The sequence below is a fragment of the Eriocheir sinensis genome, chromosome 29 (genome assembly GCF_024679095.1).
Source record: "Eriocheir sinensis breed Jianghai 21 chromosome 29, ASM2467909v1, whole genome shotgun sequence".
NCBI lineage: Eukaryota > Metazoa > Arthropoda > Malacostraca > Decapoda > Varunidae > Eriocheir > Eriocheir sinensis.
This window is the reverse complement of record NC_066537.1, coordinates 10,985,123-11,007,630: the sequence shown is the minus strand read 5'-3', so window position 1 is coordinate 11,007,630 and position 22,508 is coordinate 10,985,123. Positions and strand designations below refer to the sequence as shown.

At 42.4% G+C, this 22,508-nt stretch overlaps 1 protein-coding gene across 1 annotated transcript; it reads left to right on the top strand.

The window, feature by feature from the left end:
• Positions 1-10,851: 10,851 nt before the first annotated feature.
• LOC127005282 (exostosin-1-like) lies at positions 10,852-22,327 on the top strand. The gene is made up of 8 exons (XM_050874076.1): positions 10,852-10,862; positions 12,056-12,728; positions 13,210-13,329; positions 14,253-14,404; positions 15,173-15,278; positions 15,805-16,077; positions 16,823-17,070; positions 17,873-22,327. The coding sequence occupies exons 1-8, from the start codon at positions 10,852-10,854 to the stop codon at positions 18,051-18,053; spliced, it is 1,764 nt and encodes a 587-aa protein (XP_050730033.1). The 3' UTR covers positions 18,054-22,327.
• Positions 22,328-22,508: the final 181 nt, after the last annotated feature.

Genomic DNA, 22,508 nt, shown 5'->3' with positions numbered 1-22,508 from the left:
ATGTTTTAAAATACGTCTGAGCCCCACACCCTGCAACACTGAGGTTAGGTTGTCCAGGCACTTGTCAGACGCCAGGAACTCATTCTCTCCTTCCCTCCTCCTCCTTTTCCCTTTCTTCTCTCCCCTTCTTTCCTCCACCAACTCACTTTCTTCTCTCCCCTTCTTTCCTCCATTCCCTTCTTCCTTCTCTCCCCTTCTTTCCTCCACCAACTCACTTTCTTCTCTCCCCTTCTTTCCTCCATTCCCGTCTTTTTTTCATATACACCTCCTTCTCTCTCTCTCTCTCTCTCTCTCTCTCTCTCTCTCTCTCTCTCTCTCTCTCTCTCTCTCTCTCGGCAGTGTCGGGTTCTGTTATGACAACTGGGAAGAAGAAAATGTTTGCCTTTTAAGGAAAACTAAATTGTTATGTCTGGGAACCTTTTTTTTTTCTCGCTTTTCTCATTTGTTTGTTTGTTTGTACTGTTTTTCTCCTTTTCGTTTTCTTTCCTTTATTTTTGTCTAGATTTTTTTCCTTAATTTCTTTTTTTTTTTTTCTTATTTCTCTCCGCACACGATTTAAATTATTCTAAATCTTTCTCATTATTTCTCGTTTTCACTTTTTTTTCCTCTCCCCTTTTCATCTTTCCTCCCACTTTTCTGTTCTCCCTTTACCTCCCATTCTTCCCTTCTTTCTTACCTCCCTCACTCTTCTCCCTTCCACCTCTTCTCCTCTCCCCTCTTTGTTCCCTTTTCCCTCCTTTTCCTTCTAACTCTTTCTTTGATTTGTCTTCCTTATTTTCCTTTTTATCCTTCTCCCTTCCCTTATCCTCCTCTATTCTCTACCTCCCTTCTTCTTTTACTTCCTCTCGTTCCTCTCTTCCTTCATTCCCCTCTCTCCTCACCCTCCTCCTCCTTTTCCTTACTTTTTCTTCCCCTTTTTCATCCAGCTTCTGCCATCTTCATAAACTCTCTCTCTCTCTCTCTCTCTCTCTCTCTCTCTCTCTCTCTCTCTCTCTCTCTCTCTCTCTCTCTCTCTCTGTGGAGTGACTTGCCGTTTTATTTTTTTGTTTTATTTTTACTCGGAACATTTTTTGAGCGAGAACACACACACACACACACACACACACACACACACACACACACACACACGTGCACACGACAGTCACGAAATATAACAGAGATAAAGCAGAGAGAGAGAGAGAGAGAGAGAGAGAGAGAGAGAGAGAGAGAGAGAGAGAGAGAGAGAGAGAGAGAGAGAGAGAGAGAGAGAGAGGTAATGCTTGTGGTAGAATCATACACTTTTCTTCCTCCTCCTTTTCCTCCTCCTCCTCCTCCTCCTCCTTCTCCTCCTCCTTCTCTAAACTTCTTCTGATGTATAACCCCATGTTCCCAAAGTCCTCCTCCTCTCCTCCTCCTCCTCCTTGATGACTTACACAGAAACCTAAGCGTGACGTCACAATCTGAATGACGTCATCGTGTGTGTGTGTGTGTGTGTGTGTGTGTGTGTGTGTGTGTGTGTGTGTGTGTCAAGTGGGGGTGGAGTGACGAGAAGTGGAAGGAAAATGAGGGGGTGGAGAGGAAGACGAGTGAGAGACTGAAGAGTGAGAAGGGAAGAAGAAGAGAGGAAGTAAAAGAAAACGAGTGAAAAGAAGAGAGGAAGAAAGAAGAGGAAAAAAATGGGGGAGGATTGAGGAAAAGGGATACAAGGGGGATGAAAAGTAGGGGAAGAGGGAATGCATGGACGAAAGGAAGGGAAGAGGAAGAAATTAAAGAGGAAATAAGAAAAAAAATACATAAGAATGGATGGAGGAAGAGGGGCAGAGGGAGGCTGAAGGAGGAAACATGAAAAAAAAAATGATGGAGGAATGCAAGGAAAAGGAAACAGAGGAGGTTGAAGGAGGAATCATGAAAAAAAAAATGATGGAGGAATGCAAGGAAAAGGAAAGAAGGAATTGATGGAGAAAAGAAAGAAAAAAGGAGAAATTGAAGTAGTAAAGGAGGGGAGAGAAAAAGAAGAAAAAAAAGATATGGAGAAGAGTAGGAGAGAAAGGTGGATAAATAATGGCCAAGTGAAAATGGAACATACAGAGATAGAGAAAAAACATATAAAGAAAAACAGAAGGAAAAAGGAGTTAGGAAGAAAATGAAAAAGAGAAAACAAGACCAAATGAAGAAGATGGGAAAAGAAAGAAGGAAAGGAAGAGGAAGAGATAGGAGGGAAGGAAGAGGAAGAAAATGGGAGGGAAGGAAGGGGAAGAAAGATAAGAGAAAAAAGGAAAGATATTGGAGGAAAAGGAGAAGAGGGATGGAATGAAGGAAGGAGGGTGGAAGAGTGAAAGGGTGGAGGGGAAATGGTGAGAAGAGAATAAAGAAGAGTAAGAGGAGAGGAAATGAAAGGGTTGAGAGGAGAGAAAAGGGAAGAGAGATGGGATGAAGGAAGTAGAGTAAAGGGAGATGAAGGAGAGAGAAGGAGAAGGATGAAGATAAGGAGAGGTATTTTGGTAAGAGAGAGAGAGAGAGAGAGAGAGAGAGAGAGAGAGAGAGATTTTAGTTTGTCTCCAAGGCTTCACTCGCTCCTCCCTTTTCCTCCTTTTTTTCTTCTCCTTCCTTTTCTCCTCCTCCTCCTCGGCATGACTGCATTGTGTACGTTAGGTTAGTCTGCTTGTGTTAATTGCACACACACACACACACACACACACACACACACACACACACACATGTAAGTTATTTTATGGTTTGTTTATCTGTCATCTTAGGCAATTTTCTTCTTCTTCTTCTACGTCTTCTTCCTCCTCCTCCTCCTCCTCTTTTTTTCTGTTAGGTATCATACTTATTTTCCTATTTCTTCTTCTTTTATTGTAATTTTCAACATGTCATTTTCCTTTTTCTTTCTCCAGTTTTCTTGTCTTTCCTTCTCTGTTTTCTCTTCCTTTTTACTTGTTTTATTTTTCTCTCTTGATTATTTCCTCTTCATTCTTCCTTCTGTTTATCCGTTCCTCCTCGTTCATTCTCTCTCTCTCTCTCTCTCTCTCTCTCTCTCTCTCTCTCTCTCTCTCTCTCTCTCTCTCTCTCTCTCTCTCTCTCTCTCTCTCTCTCTCTCCTCCTCCTCCTCCTCCTCCTTGTCCTCTTTCCCATCATCCTTCCTTCTTCTCCTCTTCTTTATTCCTTTTTTCTCTCCATCCTTTACTATCCTCCATCTTTTCTCCCTTTTATTCTTTCCTCTTCTCATTCTTGCATTCTTTCTTTCCACCCTTTCCTCTCCTCCTCCTCTTCCTCTTCTTTCTCTTCATCCTTTCCTCTCTTTCTACTGCACTTACTCTTTTTTTTTCTTCAGTCCATATTTTCCTCTCCTCTTCCTTCTCTTCTTTTCCTTTCTTCACCTTTTCGTCTTCTCCTCTTCCTTTCCCTTTCATCCTTTTCTCCTTTTTTTTTTCCTCTCCATCCTTCCTTCTCCTCCTCTCCCTGTCATCCTTTTCTCCTCCTCCTCCTTTTTTTTTTTCCTCTTCATCCTTTAGTCCTCCTCCTCCTCCTCCTGTCCCTTTCAACCTATCTTTCACCACTCAGCATATCCTTCCTCCTCCTTCTCCTTCTCCTCCACCTGTACACCTGTCTAATGACGTCAATTAATCACAGGTAATCAGATGACGGCGCGGCCTGTCACCTGTGTTGTAATCTGGGCCGGCCTTGTAGAGGAGGAGAAGAAGAAGGAGGAGTAGGAGGAGGGGGATGATTGGGGTAGTGTGTGAGTCATGCTTTTAAAATGGGGGGAAGGGAAGGATGGGGGAAAGAAAGGAGGATTGGGGGGAGTGTGTGAGTTATGCGTTTAAAATGGGGGGGGAAGAGAGGGAGAAAGGGAAGAAAGGCTAGAAGGAAAGGAGAGGGGAAGGGAAAGGAAAAAAAACGGAGGCATTGATAGACGAAAGGAGGGAATGGAGAGAGAAGAAATTGAAAGATGAGGAGTGGAAGAAATGAATAACTGGGAGAAACAAAGAGGGAGAAAATGTGAACAGGGAAGAAGAAAAAGGGGTATAGGAAGAAAGGGAAGAAAAGAAAACAAGATCAAAGAAGGATGGAAGAAAGGGAAGATGGGAGAGAAGAAAGTGAAAGAGAGATGGGAGGAAGAAGGAAGGGAAAGGGAGATGGGAGAAAAAGGAAGGGAGAGATGGGAGGAAAGGAAGGGAGATGGAATGAAAAGAGGGGAGATGGGAGGAAAGGAAGGGGAAGAGAGATGGGAGGAAAAAAGGAAGGGGAAAAGAGATGGGAGGGAGAAGGAAGGGGAAGAGAAATGGGAGGAAGAAGGAAGAGTGAAAGGTGTGTGAGTCATGCTTTGAAAATGGAGGAAGAAGAGGAGGAGGAGGAGGAGGAGGAGGAGGAGGAGGAGGAGGAGGGAATGGGTGAGAGGGTTAAGTTAGTTTTTGGAGTGAGGAATGAAGGGAGGAGGAGGAGGAAGAAGAGAAGGAGGAGGTGTGGTGATGATGGTTAAGGAATGTTTTATTATTATTATTATTATTATTATTATTATTATTATTATTATTATTATTATTTTGTTATTAATTGTTTCTCTCTTTCTTCCGCAGGTGTGTGACGTAGGAAGAACCGGATACAGGTGAAGGAGGAGGAAGAAGAAGAGGAGGAGGAGGAGGAGGAGGAGGAGGAGGAGGAGGAGGAGGAAAACATGTCAAGTGGAAGAAAAGGAGGGTAGATAAGGATAGGGAATAGAAAAGGAAGGAATGGGACGAGAGGAGGAGGAGGAGGAAAAGAAGAATGAAGAATAAGGAATAGAGAAGGAAGAGAAGAAGAATGAGATAAAAGAGGAATAAGAAGAATTAAGAGCGAACAAAATTGGAGAAAGAGGATTAAGGAGGGAAGGATGATAACTGGGAAGAAGAGGGAAGTAGGAGGAGGAGGAAGAAGAGGAGGAGGATTTGAAGAACGAGATATAAAGACGACGAAAATTATGGAGAATGATGATGGAGGAGGAGGAAGAAGAAGAAGAAGAAGAAGAAGAAGAGTTTAAGAATGAAATATAAAGATGAGGAAAATGGAGGAGGAGGAGCAGTCAAGAGTAAGAGGAGGAGGAGGAGGAGGAAGAGAGGAGGAGGAGGAGGAGGAGGAGGAGGAGGAGGAAGTTTTTGTTTACATAGACACGTTGAGTTGATGACTAAGTAATGTTGACATGTTTTTTTGTTTGTTTGTTTGTTTGTATTTGTTGATGATGATGATGATGGTGGTGGTGGTGTTGGTGACGGTTGTTGCAGTAGTAGTAGTAGTAGTAAGAGGAGGAGGAGGAGGTGGAGGAGGCAGGAAAAAAAAGAAGAGGAAAAATAAACTTATAGAGAGAGGGAAAAAAGAGGAGGAGGAGGAGGAGGAGGAGGAAGAGGAGGAGGGACACTGAAAGGAATAACAGGAAGACGAGTAAAAAAGGAGGTAAACAGGAAGAGGGAGGAGGAGGAGGAGGAGTCTATGTCATCTCCAGGGAGGCAAACACACCCATTCCCCTCCCCCCTTCCTCCACTTCTCTTCCCCTTCCTTCCTTTCCTTTTCTCTCCTTTGCCTTGTTTTTCTCGTTCCCTTCCATTTCTTCCTCTCATCCTCTTTTACCTTCCCTTTCCCCATCCCTTCCCTTCCCCACTCCTCTTCCCCTTCCTTCCTTTCCTTTCCTCTCCCTTTTTTTCTCGTCCCCTTCCTTCCTCTCATCCTCTTTCACCTTCCCTTTGCCTTCCCCACTCCCTTCCCTCTTCCCCATCACTTCTCATCCCCTTCCTTCCTTTCCTCTCCTCTCCTTTCCCTTTTTTTCTCGTCTCCTTCCTTTTCTTCCTCTCATCCTCTTTTACCTTCCCTTTCCCCACCCCTTCCCTTCCCCACTCCTCTCCCCTCCCTCTTTTCCATCACTTCCCTTTCCTTGATCTCTTCCTTTTTTTCGTCCCCTTCCCTTTCTTCCTCTTATCCTCTTGCAACCTCCCCTTCAATTTCCCCTCCTCCTCCTCTCCCCACTCTTCCCCATCACTTCTCTTTCTCTTCCTTCCTCTCCTCTTCCCTTTTTTTCGTCCCCTTTCTTTTCTTCCTTTCACACTCTTGCAACCTTCCCTTTCTCTTCCTATACCCTTCCCGTCCCCCTCCCCACTCCTCTCCATCACTTCTCTTCCCCTTCGTTCCTCTCCAGTCCCCTTCCCCTCCCCTCCCCTCCTCCCCTTCCTCTTTGTTTGCATGTGTGTGTGTGTCAGATTTATTCGCGTGTGTGTGTGTGTGTGTGTGTGTGTGTGTGTGTGTGTGTGTGTGAGAGAGAGAGAGAGAGAGAGAGAGAGAGAGAAAACAAGTCAGAACACTCCCACTAAGATGAGGGAGATAGGAGGAGGAGAAGGAGGAGGAGGAGGACAGAAAGAGGATAGAAAGAAGAGGATAATAATAAAAAAGAAGAAAAAGGAGAAAGCAACAATCTCTCTCTCTCTCTCTCTCTCTCTCTCTCTCTCTCTCTCTCTCTCTCTCTCCACACATAGTCAACTAGTGATTAATGCCCCCCTCCCCCCCTTATTTGGCAATGGGCAAGATATGGAGGAAGGGATATACACCTGCTCTATCTATTCCCTATGTGGTCATCTCTCTCTCTCTCTCTCTCTCTCTCTCTCTCTCTCTCTCTCTCTCTCTCTCTCTCTCAGTATGGTGATGGTCTGGTCATTTTTTGCGTGTGTATGTGTGTGTGTGTGTGTGTGTGTGTGTGTGTGTGTGTGTGTGTGTGTGTGTGTGTGTGTGTGTGTGTGTGTGTGTGTGTGTGTGTGTGTGTGTGTGTGTGTGTGTGTGTGTGTCCACTGTCACCGCCTTCATTCCCCTTTTGGCTGTGGCGGCGCCGAGACTCAAGGAGGAGGAGGAGGAGGAGGAGGAGGAGGAGATGGGGCGTGGGAGGATTGACTAAGGGATGCTTGTAGAAGGAGGAGGAGGAGGAAGAAGAAATGAAGAAGAAGAAGGAGGAGGAGAGGCGTGGAAGGATTGACTAAGGGATGCTTGTAGAAGGAGGAGGAGGAGGAGGAAGAAGAAATGAAGAAGAAGAAGGAGGAGGAGAGGCGTGGGAGGATTAACTAAGGGATGCTTGTATAAGGAGGAGGAGGAGGAGGAGGAGGAAGAAATGAAGAAGAAGGAGAAAAAAAAGAGGAGATGATTGAGTGGAGGAAGAGGAAAGTAAAAGTCGAGGAGGAGGAGGAGGATAAGGTAAGGAATAAGAGGAGGAGGAGGAGATGAAGCGTGGGAGGATAGACTAATGGAAGCTGCTAGTGGAAGGAGGAGGAGGAGAAGAGGAAGAGAGAAAAAGGAGGAGGAAAGTAAGAGGACCAACAAGAGGAGGAGGAGGAGGAGGAAAGAGAATTGAAGGAAGAAGAGGAAGGGAAACGAACTCGAGGAAAAAAAAGAGGAAAGCGGTGAAGAAAGGAGGAGGAAGGGATGAAAGGGATATGTTAGAAAAAAAAGCACACACACACACACACACACACACACACACACACACACACACACACACACGTAGACCACCTGTTTACGTATAGTCACCCATCAAAACACACACTCAGGCCATCGTTTTCTTTGATCGCCTCGCCCGAGCATGAAAGGCCACACATCACTTTGCTTCAGAAGGGATCATCAACATCATCAGTAATAATAATCCGATGTTTTCACGGGGTCACGCTTCCCGCCACACGCTCTTAAAAGTATCAGCATGACTTTGAGGACGAGGGATAAACATTCTATTTTGGGAGGCTGTGGTGGTTGTTTTTATTAAGAATGATACGTGGAAATTAGTAATAGGAAGAAAAAGAGGAGGATGAAGGTTAGGAATATTAGGTTATGTTTGGTTATTATTAGAAGACACGTAAAAATAAGAAGAAGAAAGAGAAGAGGAAAAGATCAAGGAGGTTATGGTTGGTTTTTAAGGGAAGGCACGTGATGATAATAATAATAATAAGAAGAAGAAGAAGAAAAGAATAGAAATAAGAAGATCGAGGAGGTTATGGTTGGTTTTTAAGAGAAGGCACGTGAAAATAAGAAGAAGAAAGAGAAGAGGGAAAGATCGAGGAGGTTATGGTTGGTTTTTAAGGGAAGGCACGTGATGATAATAATAATAAGAAGAAGAAGAAGAAAAGAATAGAAATAAGAAGATCGAGGAGGTTATGGTTGGTTTTTAAGAGAAGGCACGTGAAAATAAGAAGAAGAAGAAGAGAAATAAGAAGATCAAAGAGGTCATATTTGTTGTTGTTTTGCGAGAAGGTACTACTTGAAAATAATAATAATAATAATAAGGTAAAGACAAAAAAGAGGAAGGAGAAAGTTGGTGAAAATAATAGGAAAAAGAAGATGAAGGTAAAGACGAAGAAGGATTGTATTTGTTATGAGAAGACGCGTGAAAAAAAATAAGAAGAAAATGTAGAGGAAAGAGAGGAATGGGAAGTTATGGTTGGTTATTATTAGAAGACAGTGAAAATAATAGGAAAAAGAAGATGAAGGTAAAGACGAAGAAGATGGTAATTAAAGACAGTGAAAATAATAAGAAAGATGAAGACGAAGAGGATGGTCATTAAAGACAGTGAAAATAATAAGAAAGATGAAGACGAAGAAGATGGTCATTAAAGACTGAAAATAATAAGAAAAAGATGAAGGTAAAGACGAAGAAGATGGTCATTAAAGACAGTGAAAATAATAAGAAAAAGATGAAGATGAGGAAGATGGTCATTAAAAGACAGTGAAAATAATAAGAAAAAGATGAAGATGAGGAAGATGGTCATTAAAAACAGTGAAAATAATAAGAAAAAGAAGACGAAGGGAAACGTTAGAAGGGACGAAGAAGATGGTCATTAAAGACAGTGAAAATAATAAGAAAAAGATGAAGGTAAAGACGAAGAAGATGGTCATTAAAGACTGAAAATAATAAGAAAAAGATGAAGGTAAAGACGAAGAAGATGGTCATTAAAGACAGTGAAAATAATAAGAAAAAGATGAAAATGAAGACGAGGAAGATGGTCATTAAAAACAGTGAAAATAATAAGAAAAAGAAGACGAAGATGAAGACGAAGAAGGATGGTCATTACAAAATGGAAAGACGAAAGAAAAAAGGAAGAAGAAGGCTTGGGAATTTATGGTTGGATTTTATAAGACGCGTGATAATAATGAGAAAATAAAATAAAGAGGAGGAAGAAGGATGATAATTATAAAACGGAACAGCCTATCCCTAAGAATATGCATCGCCTGCCAAATTGGGTGTTTTTTTATCGGGCGTCATCGAACCTGAAAGCACTTAAGGTTTGGGCTAGACCACCACCTAACCCCCCCCCCCCACACCCACACACACACACACACTCCCCGGTTGCCCACTTACAGCTCCCCCAATGATCTCGGCTGAACCAACTAAACTTTCTCTATACCACTTTTTGATCCTTCTGAAAGCACGCATGTTCTTCCCTCAAAGCACGGACATTTTTATTTATTTATTTATTTATTTATTTATTTTTTCGTATAATCGCACTAAGTCATTCATCTTCCTTTTTTTTTTTTGTTTTTGTCATTATTACATTGCCATTATCTTTTTTTTATTATTATTCATTTACTCGCCATTCCTCAGTCTTTTTTTCCTTTTTTTTTATCGAAGTGTTTTCAAAAAGCTATTTGAGATATTCACCTAAAAATATTCTCGTGTGTATTTATAGCTATAATGCGGCAATCCATTTTTGTAGATATTTTCGTAACGGACAGACGGACAGACAGATATAGACGGACAAACATAAACAAACGGACAGACAGAAACAGACGGACAAACATAAACAAACGGACAGACAGATATAGACGGACAGACAGAAACAGACTGACAAACAAAGACAGACAGACGGACAACGGCGAAAACATCATCCGCCTCTTCACTACATACGGATCGGGGGGAGGGAGGGGGGGGGGTGATCAATAATAGATGGGCAGATAGCTTGTGTCGGGAAGGGAAAACAAGGACACACACACACACACACACACACACACACACACACACACACACACACACACACACACACAGGCAGGGATGTTTGACAGAGGCATAGTTGACAGGGAGGGAGAAAGGGGAAGAGGAGGAGGAGGAGGAGGAAGGGGGAAAGAGAAGCAAGGAAGGGGGGAAGGGAAGAGGGGCAAGAAAGGGGAGGAAGGAAAGGGGAACTGGGAGGGGGAATGAAGGGGGGTAGGGAGAAGCAAGGAAGGCAAGGATGGGGGGGACTGGGAGGGGGAGGAAAGGGGAGAACGAGGAGGGGAAGGGAGGGGGAAAAAAAGAGAAGAGGCAGAGCTATAATAAACGTGAGACAGACAACCTAATGACCTCGACAAATAAGTAATAATAATAATAATAATAATAATAATAATACACCTTGTCCTATTCCCGTATTAGCAGAGGTTAAGCTTTTTTTCCCCTTTTTTTTTCTTTTCTTTTTTCTTAAGTTAAACGTTAATGGCCCAAGATTGCACTAATGACACTTCTATGTAAATTATAATGAAAAGCAACGCGAGCATTAATAATAAGTCTCGGTGTGTGTGTGTGTGTGTGTGTGTGTGTGTGTAGTCTATATAAGGAAACTCGATGTGGGCGGCGACCGTTAACATGTAAATTAGCTTTCTCAGTTTCTACACACACACACACACACACACACACACACACACACACACACTAAAAGCAAGAAGGAACAGGAGAAAAAAAAAGTTAACCCAATTATTCGAGGCAAGTGTGTGGGTGGGAGAGAAGGAAAAAGAAAAAAAAAAGATAGGCAAAGAAAGAAGGATAGACATTAAGATTCCAACACCTTTTAAAAGCGAAGATAAAGAGGGCACAAGAGGAAGATGATGGAGAGAGAGGTGATAAAGATGGTGGGATAGTGAGGGAGAGGAGAAGAGAGAGGAGGTAATGAGGGGTGAGGGAATATAAGGACAGACGGTGATGATGGTGAGGGAGAAGAAAAGGGAAAGAAGGTGATGATGGGAAAGAAGAGGGAAAGAAGGTGATGATGGGAAAGAAGAGGGAAAGAAGGTGACAGTGATGATAAGAGGGAAAGAAGAAGGTGGTGGTGAGGAAGAAGAGGGAAACCAGGTAGTGTTGAGGGGGAGGAAGAGGGGAAAGGTGGTGAGAGGAAGAAGAGGGGAAGGAATGTATAGGTAGTAAGGGGAAGAAGAGGGGAAAAGGTGATGGGGAGGATAAAAGGGGGAAAGAAGTTATAGGTGATGAGGGGGAAGAAAAGGGGAAAATAATGATAATGAGGGGAAGAAGAGGGGAAAGGTGGTGATGAGTGTGTGGGAATGGGGAAAGAGAGGAAATAATGGTGATGAAGAGGGGGGAAAGAGATAGAGAGGAAGGGAAAGGGAGGGGGGGCAAGGAAGGAAAAGGGGGACTACGAGGGGGGAAGGGAGGGGAGAGGAGGGGGAAGCAGGAAAGGGGGAGGAGAGGCAAGGATAAGGGGGTTGACTGGTAGGGGGGAAGGGAAGAACGAGGAAGGGAGGAGGAGAAAAAAAAAAGGCTGGTAGTGATGATGGTGATGATGGTGAGGGTAATGAAGGAAGGTACTGAAAGAGGGAATAAAGATCTTAATTGAATTTCCCAAGCCGAGTAAATAGATGAAATAAATGCCCTACCCACTGAAATAGTCACCCCCACCACACACTCACCCCTCCCTACAAACACCCTTCTCTCTCCCTCACCCCTACTCACCACCACCACCCTCTCCCTCCCTCACCCTTCTTACCCCTCACCCCTTTTTTATCTCCTCACCTATACTCACCCCTCACCATTATAACATGTTTTCCCCTCTCTCACCAACACTCTCCATCCTTATAGCTTTGCCCTTCTCTTTTTCCCCTCACCACCAACACTTTCCCCTCTCCCTTCCCTTTCATTCATCACAAACACCACCATCCTTCCCCTTCTCTTTTTCCCCTCACCACCAACAAATTTCCCTCTCCCTTCCCTTTCATTGATCACAAACACCACCATCCTTCCCCTTCTCTTTTTCTCCTCACCACCAACACTTTCCCCTCTCCCTTCCCTTTCATTCATCACAAACACCACCATCTTCCCTTCTCTTTTTCCCCTCACCACCAACACTTTCCCCTCTCCCTTCCCTTTCATTCATCACAAACACCACCATCCTTTCCCTTCTCTTTTTCTCCTCACCACCAACACTTTCCCCTCTCCCTTCCCTTTCATTCATCACAAACACCACCATCCTTCCCCCTCTCTTTTTCCCCTCACCACCAACACTTTCCCCTCTCCCTTCCCTTTCATTGATCACAAACACCACCATCCTTACCCTTTCTTTTTCCCCTCACCAACAACACTTTCCCCTCTCCCTTCCCTTTCATTGATCACAAACACCACCATCCTTACCCTTTCTTTTTCCCCTCACCAACAACAAATTTCCCTCTCCCTTCCCCTTCACTCATCACAACCATCACCATCCTTCCCCTCTTTTTTCCCCTCACTCCTGCTCTTCCTGTCATTTTCCCCTCAACTCCACTTGCCCCCCACTCACCTTCCCCCTCTCCACAGGTACGACTACGAGGTGTTGATGAGGAACTCCACCTTCTGCCTGGTGCCAAGGGGTCGTCGTCTGGGCTCCTTCCGCTTCCTGGAGGTGCTGCAGGCCGGGTGCATCCCCGTGTTGCTGGCGAACGGCTGGGAGCTGCCCTTCAGCGAGGTGGTGGACTGGACCAGGTGCACCGTGCAGGCCGATGAGAGGCTTCTACTGCAGGTAAGGGAAAGGGGAAGATGGGAAAGGTGTGTTTGTTAGGGGAATATTAGGTGAGGTTAGGTTACAAGGGAGAAAAAGGTTGTAAAGATGGTTTTAGAGGGGTTAAGTTAGACCAGGTACACTGATGAGAGATTTTACTGCAGGTGAGGGAGAGGGGAAAATGGGAATGGGGTGTTTGTAAGGGGAATGTTAGGTTAGGTTAGGTTAGGTTAGGTTAGGTTACAAGGGAGAAAAAGGTTGTAAAGATGTTTTTAGAGGGGTTAAGTTAGACCAGGTACACTAATGAGAGGTTTCTGCTGCAGGTGAAAGGGAAGACAGGTGGGAAGGTGTGTTGTTAGACCAGGTACACTGATGAGAGGTTTTACTGCAGGTGAGAGGGGAAGACAGGTGGGAAGGTGTGTTTGTAAGGGGGAATGTTAGGTTAGGTTAGGTTACAAGGGAGAAAAAGGAGGTGTGTGACAGGCATGGTGGGTCATTCCAGGTGCCGGAGGTGGTGCGATCCATCAACGCGTCGCAGATGCTACAGATGCGGCAGCAGACACAGCTCATATGGAACAGATACTTCTCATCCGTGCAGAAAATAGTCTTCGCCACGCTGGAGGTATGGCGGAGGTGTTCTTGTGGTTTTCATTTTTTATTCTGCAGTTTGTTTTCTTTATTGTTCATTCTTTATCAAGTTGTTGTTTTTAGTTTCCCTTTTTGTCTTCTTTATTCTTTATCAGGGTTTTTTCTGTTTTTTTCTTTATTATTCATTCTTTATCAGGCTGTTTTTATTTGCCTTTTTGTCTTCTTTATCAGGTTGTTGTTTTCAGTTTTCCTTTTGCAGTGTGTTCTTTATTTAATCTATTAGTTTCTTATTTTAGTTTTTCTTGTGTTTTTTCTTTATTCTTTCTTTATCAGAGTTGCTGTTTTTAGTTTTCTCTCTCTCCACTTTGTTCTCTTTGCCTTTCTTCCATATCAGAATTGTTGTGTTTAGTTTTCCTTCTGTTCTCTATCTTTCTTTATTCTTTATTATAGTTTTGTTTTTAGCATTACTTCTACACTGTATCCTTATTCTTTATCTTTATTTTCCTGAGGTTTGTAAGTCTGTTTTTGAGTTCCTGTTGTCTTTTGTTTCCCTTCTGCACCGTATCTTCATTATCATTATTCTTTATCTTTATCTTCTTGAGGCATGGGCATGGGAGTTTATTTCCTGTTCTCTTTCTCTCTTCATCTTCTCACACACAAGTCCAGCATGTGACCAGACCACGGGTGAACGATGCTTAACCCGGTAGCAGCGACGGGCCAAATTTGTGATTTCACCATGTAGCAGCAACGGGCCAAATTTGTGCCATGATATAAACCCCCCAAAATAGATGATACATAAACTGATCACAAATGCTTTGATATATATTATGAAATGGTTTGCGTGAGTGATGATTTTTTCTCATTTTTCTCACTTAGAGGGGCCGTTAAGAAACATGATCCTCGCTGCTACCAGGTTAAACCCACGTGTGCCTTCCTAATATAAACCCGTGTTCACAGATCGTGGCAGACAGGGTGCGGCGGCAGAGGTCTCGGCCGCTGTCAGTCTGGAACAGCGACCCGGGAGCCCTGGCCACCAACCTGTCCTTCTCCGACCACCTGCCGCACTTCCCTTTCTACCACAACACCCTCGGCACGTCCCCGTCGCCAAGGTAAGGCCCGGGCTGTTCCCCTTCGTGTTCCGTTTTGTTCTGTTCTTGTAGCGGGCTTTTTTTTTTCTACACTTTTTGTTGCCCTTGCTTGAGCTGTCTCTTTTGTTGGAAAAAAAAAAATCCCTTTCTACTCTCTTTGTAAATGGTATAAAACGTAAAGATGAAGTTGGGGGCATACTCTATACCTTCACGCCTCATTAGCCCTTGAGCCTGTGGTAGAAAAGAACCCTTAACCCGACAGATGGCCAGTGCAACATCCAGGTTACCTCAGTTCACCTTTCCCAGGACTCCCCATTTATCGACAAACCCAAAAGGAAGGATGAACAGCTGGGTTGCCTGCACACCAACTGCCCAGGCCGGGAATCAAACCCAGGCCCGCAGATTGGTAGTTAGAGACGATAACTCCCAGGATATCTGAGATGTTTTAACCTGGTAGCAGCAACGGGCCAAATTTGTGGCTTTACCGTGTGCCATGATATAAACCCCCCAAAATAGATGATGCATAAACTGATCACAAATGCATTGATATATATATTATGAAATGGTTTGCGTGAGTGATGATTTTTTTCTCATTTTTCTCACTTAGAGGGACCATTAAGAAACATGATCCTCGCTGCTACCAGGTTAAAGCCCCTGGGTCTGTGCATTTAGATTTGCCTGTCTGTCTGTTCCTCACTACTTGCCCCTCTTAGATGCTTTTAAAGTCCCTGTGTCTGTGTATTTCTATTTGCCTGTCTGTCTGTTCCTCACTACTTGCCCCATACACAGGTACACAGCGGTGATTGGTGTGAGTCACGGTGGCAGCGGCCTCATCCACACCACGCCGCTCTACAAGCTCATCAAGAACATCGCACGGAGCAAGTTTGTTGAGAAGGTGCGTGTGTTATCTGTTGTGTTCTTGTTAGTGCTGGTCTTTTTTTTTCCCCTTAGCAGTCAAGAAAAAGAAATGAAGTAACGAAGCAATATTATATTCATAGTTTTTGTTGGGTTTAATGTTTTGTTTTTGTCTTGCTGATTCTCCACCATAACAAATAAACAAGGAAATGTTACTTTACATTACTAGTTTACCTGTTAGTATAAAATAAGATCTACTCACAAAAAAATATTATTAATTAGTAAGAACAAAAAAAATAACCAACTAACAATACAAATGAGTTAAAACAGTATCTAAAAACAAAACATGCCAATAAAAATTAAAATAACAATTAATTAGTATTACAGTTAAAATTGGAAATAGAATTAGTAGAAAATACAAAAATAAATATCAGAACTTGAAAAAGATCCCAACAACTAGAATAACAATTTGATCAGAATAATGCTTCTAAAAATCAAGAACAAAAACAATATACCAACAGCTAGAATAACACCATCACCACTAACACCACCAACACCCTCAACAGATTGTGGTGGTGTGGACGAGCCCGCAGGTGGCGCCCGTGGAGAGTCGGTTACCCGGGGGCAGCGTACCCGTGCATGTGGTGGTGCCCGATGACCCCTCGCCCTCAGCCCGCCACCGCCCACACCCGCTGGTCACCTCTGACGCCATCTTCTCCCTGGACGAAGACGTGACACTCACCACGGATGAGCTTGACTTTGCCTTCGTGGTGTGGCGGACCTTCCCAGACCGCCTGGTGGGGTACCCGGCACGCTCACACCACTGGGACGAGAGCAAGGTGAGGGGGGGGATGGGGGAAGAAAGTCTCATTAGTAAGGAAGCATATATGAATTTTCTGAGTCAAGATCTATAGTAACTGTTTGGGATTTTGTTAGGTTAGGTTAAGTTGAGGATGTCTTCAAATACATGATACCCAACAAAGAATGACCTCACTTTTTTGTATAGAAAGTCTCAGTAGTAAGGAAGCATATATGAATTTTCTGAGTCAAGACCTATAGTAACTGTTTGGGGTTTTGTTAGGTTAGGTTAAGTTGAGGGTATCTTCAAACACAGGATAGCCAGCACCTTGTGGTATAAGTCATCAAAGAATGATTTCACTTTGTTGTATAGAAAGTCTCTTAGTAAAGAAGCATATGTGAATTTTCGGAGTCACTTAACCAAACCTGCCTGCACCACCACCGGGCTCAGGGACATTCACTAACTGGGCCCCATAAAACTTGTAAATTTTTCTCAATTCTCAAAGTTCCTGAAAATTCCCAAAATTCACATGGATAGTTTCCCAATTAAAGATTTCTGGGAATTTTATAACCCGTCAAGTCATCATCATCATCGTTTGACATCCATTTATTCCCTATGGTGGGGCTGGACGGGGTATGAGCCTCCTCCACTGTTGCCGGTCCATAGCCATTTCTTCCATGATGTTCAGCATTCTCATATCTTCCTCCACCACCCTTCTCCACGTCTTCCATGGCCTTCCTTCATTCAAGTCTGTGTTATAATAAACTTCTGTCTGTCACTCCCAGGGCGGGTGGAGTTACAGCAGCCGGTGGACCAACTCGTACTCCCTGGTGCTGACGGGCGCGGCGCTGTACCACCGCTACTGGCAGCACGTGTACACCCAGCAGACACACCCGAGCCTGCTGGGCGCCGTCACCACCACCGGGAACTGTGACGACCTGCTGCTCAACCTGCTGGTGGCCGCCGTCACCCGCCGACCCCCCATAAAGCTCACCCAGCGCAAGCAGTACAAAGATCCAGCATCTGAGGCCAAGTGAGTGGTGGGGTAGGAGGGAAGGGAAGAGAGATAAGGAAGGGGAAGAGGGTTGGTATTGCATATGGGTGTGAAGGAGGAGAGTTGGTATTGGGTATAGGTGTGAAGGTAAGTTGTGTGTGTTAATCAGGTCAAGTGAGTGATGGAGAAGGGGGGGAATAGAGTTGAAAGGCAGGATTATTACTTTTCAAAATATGAAATTAATGTAAAATTTGGAAATATAACAATGATAATTTTTTGGGGGGGGTGAAGGTTTGATCTTGTATCTGTGAGACTAGCGAGACAAGAAGGCCACTAGCTTACCTATTAGCTTAAGAGATGCCTCAGTGGCCCACCATGAGACTCTGGGGGCACTTAATGTCAGGCAGGTCACTACACAGCTGTCTTTTCCCCTCTTAGATTAATTTTTGTGTTGATTTTTCTTAAGGTTTCTTCTATCCATTCTTTGGGGTAATAACTTGTTTAACACCCTCTGAGAGACACTAGACAATTATTATTACATTCCAGGTAAACTCATCCAGGCCTTTGTATCAGTATAATGCGAGAGGGGGTTACCACTTCTTCAAACACAAAGGATATAGATTTGATTGAGAAATGTAACAACAATAACATTAGAGTTTAAGTGCTAAAGGAAAAAAGGTAAGTAGGAAGAACTAATAATGTAAAGGAAGTAGGAAAAAAAGGAAGACATTTTACCCCACTATTAGAGTTGAAGATAAAAGGGCAAGAAGTAAGGAAAAAAGAAGAAATGATAGATAAAAGGAAGTTGAAACAATAGACTAACCCACCACACTCTCCGCAGGTGGGTGTGGACGGAGCAGACACACTTCCAGCAGCGCAGCGTCTGCCTCAACACCTTCGTCTCGGTGCTGGGCTTCATGCCGCTGCGCCACTCCAACCTCCGCCTGGACCCGGTCCTCTTCAAGGACAAGGTGTCGATGCAGCGGAAGAAGTACCGACAGATAGAGAAGATCGGCAGCTAACGACAGCTGAGGTTTAGGTTCTCCAAGCTCCTCGTGTTTGGCGGCTACTTCGTCCTGAGTGACAGCTATGGGAACAGTAACTACATTAACTCGGACGAAGTGTGAGCGACGGGACTTATGTGGTATGGGGTGGAGGTGATGGGGAGGCTGAGACAAGGTGTAAATATGAAGGGGTGACTTGTGCTATAGTGTGACATGAAGGGAAAATGAAATAGTAAAAATGTGTTTGTATGAAGGGAAAGCGTTTGAAGTCTGAATATTTGAAGGGAAAAGCAAATCGTAGAAATGTGTCCAGATGAAAGGATGTTTTGTATAATGGAGTGACGTTGATGTGGAAAGGAAGTCGTGGAAATGTTTGTGTCAGTGTGAAGTGGTCCAAGTTTGAAGGGAAAGATAAATCCTGGAAATGTGTCCAGGTGAAACCAAGCACCAGTGTGAATTTGTGACTTGTAAAAATGATGTAAATTTGAATAGGAAAACTCATTAAGAAACGACACAAACTGAAGAAAATGAGAAAAAGATAGAGTGAATTTAAGGGTGACTTTTATATTTTGTGTGTGGGATTTTGTGCATATGAGAAAACTTTTGTGAAATGTCAGGTTTGTGAGGAAAACCTTCTTCGGTGCAAGTTCTGAGTGGTGGCGTCCTTGGAATTAAAAAAATGAATATGATGAATGAGTAAGAAAACGCTGAGTGAAGAGAGAAATAAATTAAAACACTGGAAAAAAACGGAAATTCTCGAGTGATAAGATTTTATTGTGAATGAAACGCTCTTTTGAAAAATAAATAAATAGCAAAAGTGAATAAATTAAGTCAAAAAGGTTAAGAGCATTGTGTGTATCTGTGTGTGTGTGTTAGATGAAGGCCATTATGTTTTATATTTCCTGAACGTCACTTTTTTGGAAACGTAACACTTAAGAAAAACTGAGTCCGGAACACAAAAGGAGAAGTATTTGTATTCTCATCCTATTCCCTTTCTTTCTCTCCTTTATTATTTTCTTCACTTCTTTCTTTTCCTCCTTCCATCTGTCTTGCTTAACTTTGTCTCTTTCTTTTCATTCTCTCTCCTGTTCCCTTTTTTCCTTTCCCTGATTATTCTCTTTTCTTCCTTCTTTCTTTTTGTATTCCTTCCTTCCATCTGTCTTTCTTAAATTTGTCTCTTTCTCTTAAATCTCACTTCTGTTCCCTTTCTTCCTTTTTATATTCTTTCTCCTAAATCTTTCTCCTTCTTATATTAATTTTCTTTCTCTTGAATCTCTCTTTCTTATATACCTTTTCTTTCCTTTCTCTCTCTCTCTCTCTCTCTTAAACTCCTTTCCTTTCTTTTGTAAATAATGGTGTAAAAAAAGGTGTGTGTGTGTGTGTGTGTGGCATAGTTTTGGGAGAGGTCATTTTCTCTCACCAGCAGAAAAATAAAGAAGAAAATATTTGGTCATAATTCATGGGTTGAAAATAAATAAAAATGTTCTTGTGAAATGGCAAAAGGGAAAAAAAGATTGAGTTGAAAACCAAATTAAAAAGAAATATGTATAGTTGTTTTTTGGCAGGTAAATTTGGGTGAATATTCTTGTTCCTTCAATTTGCTCGAAAGAAAGAAAAAATGACGGCAAATTAATGAAAAAAATTTATCTGGTCTGTACTTTAAAACTGTGTGTGTGTGTGTGTGTGTGTGTGTCGATGTGAGCAAGCGTGTAAAAAAACCTTATGTACGCATCTGTGTGTATATGATTCAATGTACGTATCTTTTTTATACTCAAAGACGATACCGTGTAAGACTTTTTGATACGACACGTGAGGTTTCAAGACAGTTTACACTTAACATAAAAACATAAATAAACAAACAACGCGAAATATGGCAGTGTGCGTGTGTATGTATGTGTGTGTGTATGGTGACGATGGAAGCAGTTCTGGTCAACGCTATGGTGGTGATGAACGGTGCCATTATTTCTTTATTACTGTTTAGCTTTGTACCGTTAGCTAAGGTCACACTCCTAGGATCACAAGTCATAAGGTCTCAGTCATGGGTGGCTTTCCGCGGTCCCCTTCCGACCCACACTGACGGGGGCCGAAGCTCAAAAAGACTTTCCTGTGTTGTGTTGTGTTCTGTGCTAAGTGGGGCTGGGGGGTGGAGGAAGGAGAAAAGGAAAGGAGGAGGTAGGGAGGGAGAGTGGAGATTAGATGAGGTGTGTGTGTGGGGAGAGAGATAGTGGGTGTAGGAAAGGAAAGTGGAAGTGTGTGTATGTGTGTGTGTAATTATTCACCTCTTGGTCTGCTGCGGGTCTCTCTCGAGACAGCCAGCCGTTCCCCTACGGAAGAGCACAGAGCTCGTTGTATCGATCTTTGGGTAGGACTGAGACCACTCATACACAACACACCGCGACAACGAGGTCACAATGTGTGTGGGTGTGGGTGGAGAGAGGAGAGAAGAAAGATGAGGGTTTAGGAAAGGAAAGTGGAGTTGTGTGAGTGTGTGTGTGTGTATCCCTCCCTGCCTGGTGTCTTAGCACTGGTGTTGTTTTCTTCAAGTCATTCCAGAGTTCCTGTCAAGTCATAGATTAAGGGAGGGATGGAGGGAAGAAATCAGACAAACTAGGAAACAATGTGTGTCTCCATAAACTTATGAACTAAAATGAGTCATGGATGAATAAACACTAAAAGGAACAGCTAAATAAATGAATACGAAAACATTAAAGTCTACATGAATGAATAAACACTAAAGGAACATGTAAATAAATAAATAAAAAACTAAAGCAATGTCTAAATTAAATAACAGTTGTGACCACTTTATTCTTTTTCATCCTTTTCAATTTTTTAAGTTCACAGTTCAATGCCTCAAAAAACATCCTTTTTTGGGCTATTAAAATTTTAGTTTACGATTTAATGACTCAAAAAAATAGGCTATTAAAACTACCCAGCACTCCTTAACAGCTCCAATACCTTAGACAACGATCACTGTTATAGGCGTCGCAATTAGTGCAGTGACATTCTTTTCACAGCTATAAAAATAAACAAAAAAGAAAAACGCTGCTTTTCATCATTGGTAAACGAATTCAGACAAAACGACAAAAGAGTAACGACGCATCATTTTCAAGGTGTTTATGGTGTTTATATTATTCAGAACCCCTCGTCTGGTGCTACAAGGGCAGCGAAGAATGTCCAGTAGTCGGCAACATTTCTGACAACTTACATTATCATAACTTACTTTATAGGAAACAATACTAACTACTTAGGACTACGCCATTAAACTTATTGATAATTTATATATGTTCCTGTAATTTAAACCATATAATGACATGCGACTGTGGCCAAAATAGGGATAAATTTGTGGTTTAATGAAGAGAATGGGTCTTAGGATGAAGTTGTCAAGCTGTCACATAAATGGCAGCACCGTACACAAGCAGGTTTAAAACTCCCCCATTCACTCCTTCTATGACCAACTTCGATATTTACTTCTCTCTTAACATTTCTCCCTTATTTATATCAGGTAGCAATGCACAAGAGGTCTTTCAGTGTAGTCGAACATACATTGTGATCCCAAACTTTTATAGAACCTGTCACTTTGTTGTTATTATTATTATTATTATTTTATGTCACAAAGCGTAGGCGAGTGTTTAGAGAAAGCGCAAGGGAGGAAAACAAACGTAACCAATCGTAAGGAATCGTGTTATGTAGTATTTCTGTGCTTGTTTGTGTTTGGTGTGCGTGGTTGGTATTACTTCCTCCATTGGTATTAACCATTGAAAAGAAAGTATTACCAGATAAGAGAGAGAGGGAGAGTCATGTAGATGTGGTAATTTGTTAAGGCATTTCCAAAACACTTAAGAGGAGGAAGAAGGGGATGACTAGTGATTCTTTCTCGACTATCAGTTGCTCAGTTGTGTGTGAGAGAGAGAGAGAGAGAGAGAGAGAGAGAGAGAATGTATTAAATAAAAAGTAATCGAACAAATAATTTTTACATCACACTCTTATAATGTGCCAAAACTAGGGCATATTATTATTATTATTATTATTATTATTATTATTATTATTACTACTATCATTACACCCACATTGTCCCTCCATAATATTTCCTCCACCTGTCCACTCATTAACTCCGCAATACTCAAGTCCACAACAAAATTTTCTCTTCCACATAAAAAATTCAGCCATTATAAAAAAAATATCACTTTACATTTGACCAGATTTAAAATGCCAGAAAAATACAGATCAAAATAGTTCACTTTCTAGGCATGTTTGAAATTAACCAACTGATGAACAAAAAATAAGATAAATAAATAAAGGAAAAGAAAAGAACGACAACAAAGAGGAAAATAAGAAGAATAAGGAGAATGAGAAATAAAAGGTAAAAAATTAAATACTGACATGGAAGGGAAAAAGTGAGTGAGGGAAACTGTGAGACTCAATTATATGAAAGTGAAAAATATGAAGTTTATGAAGAAAAAAATGTATAGAAAT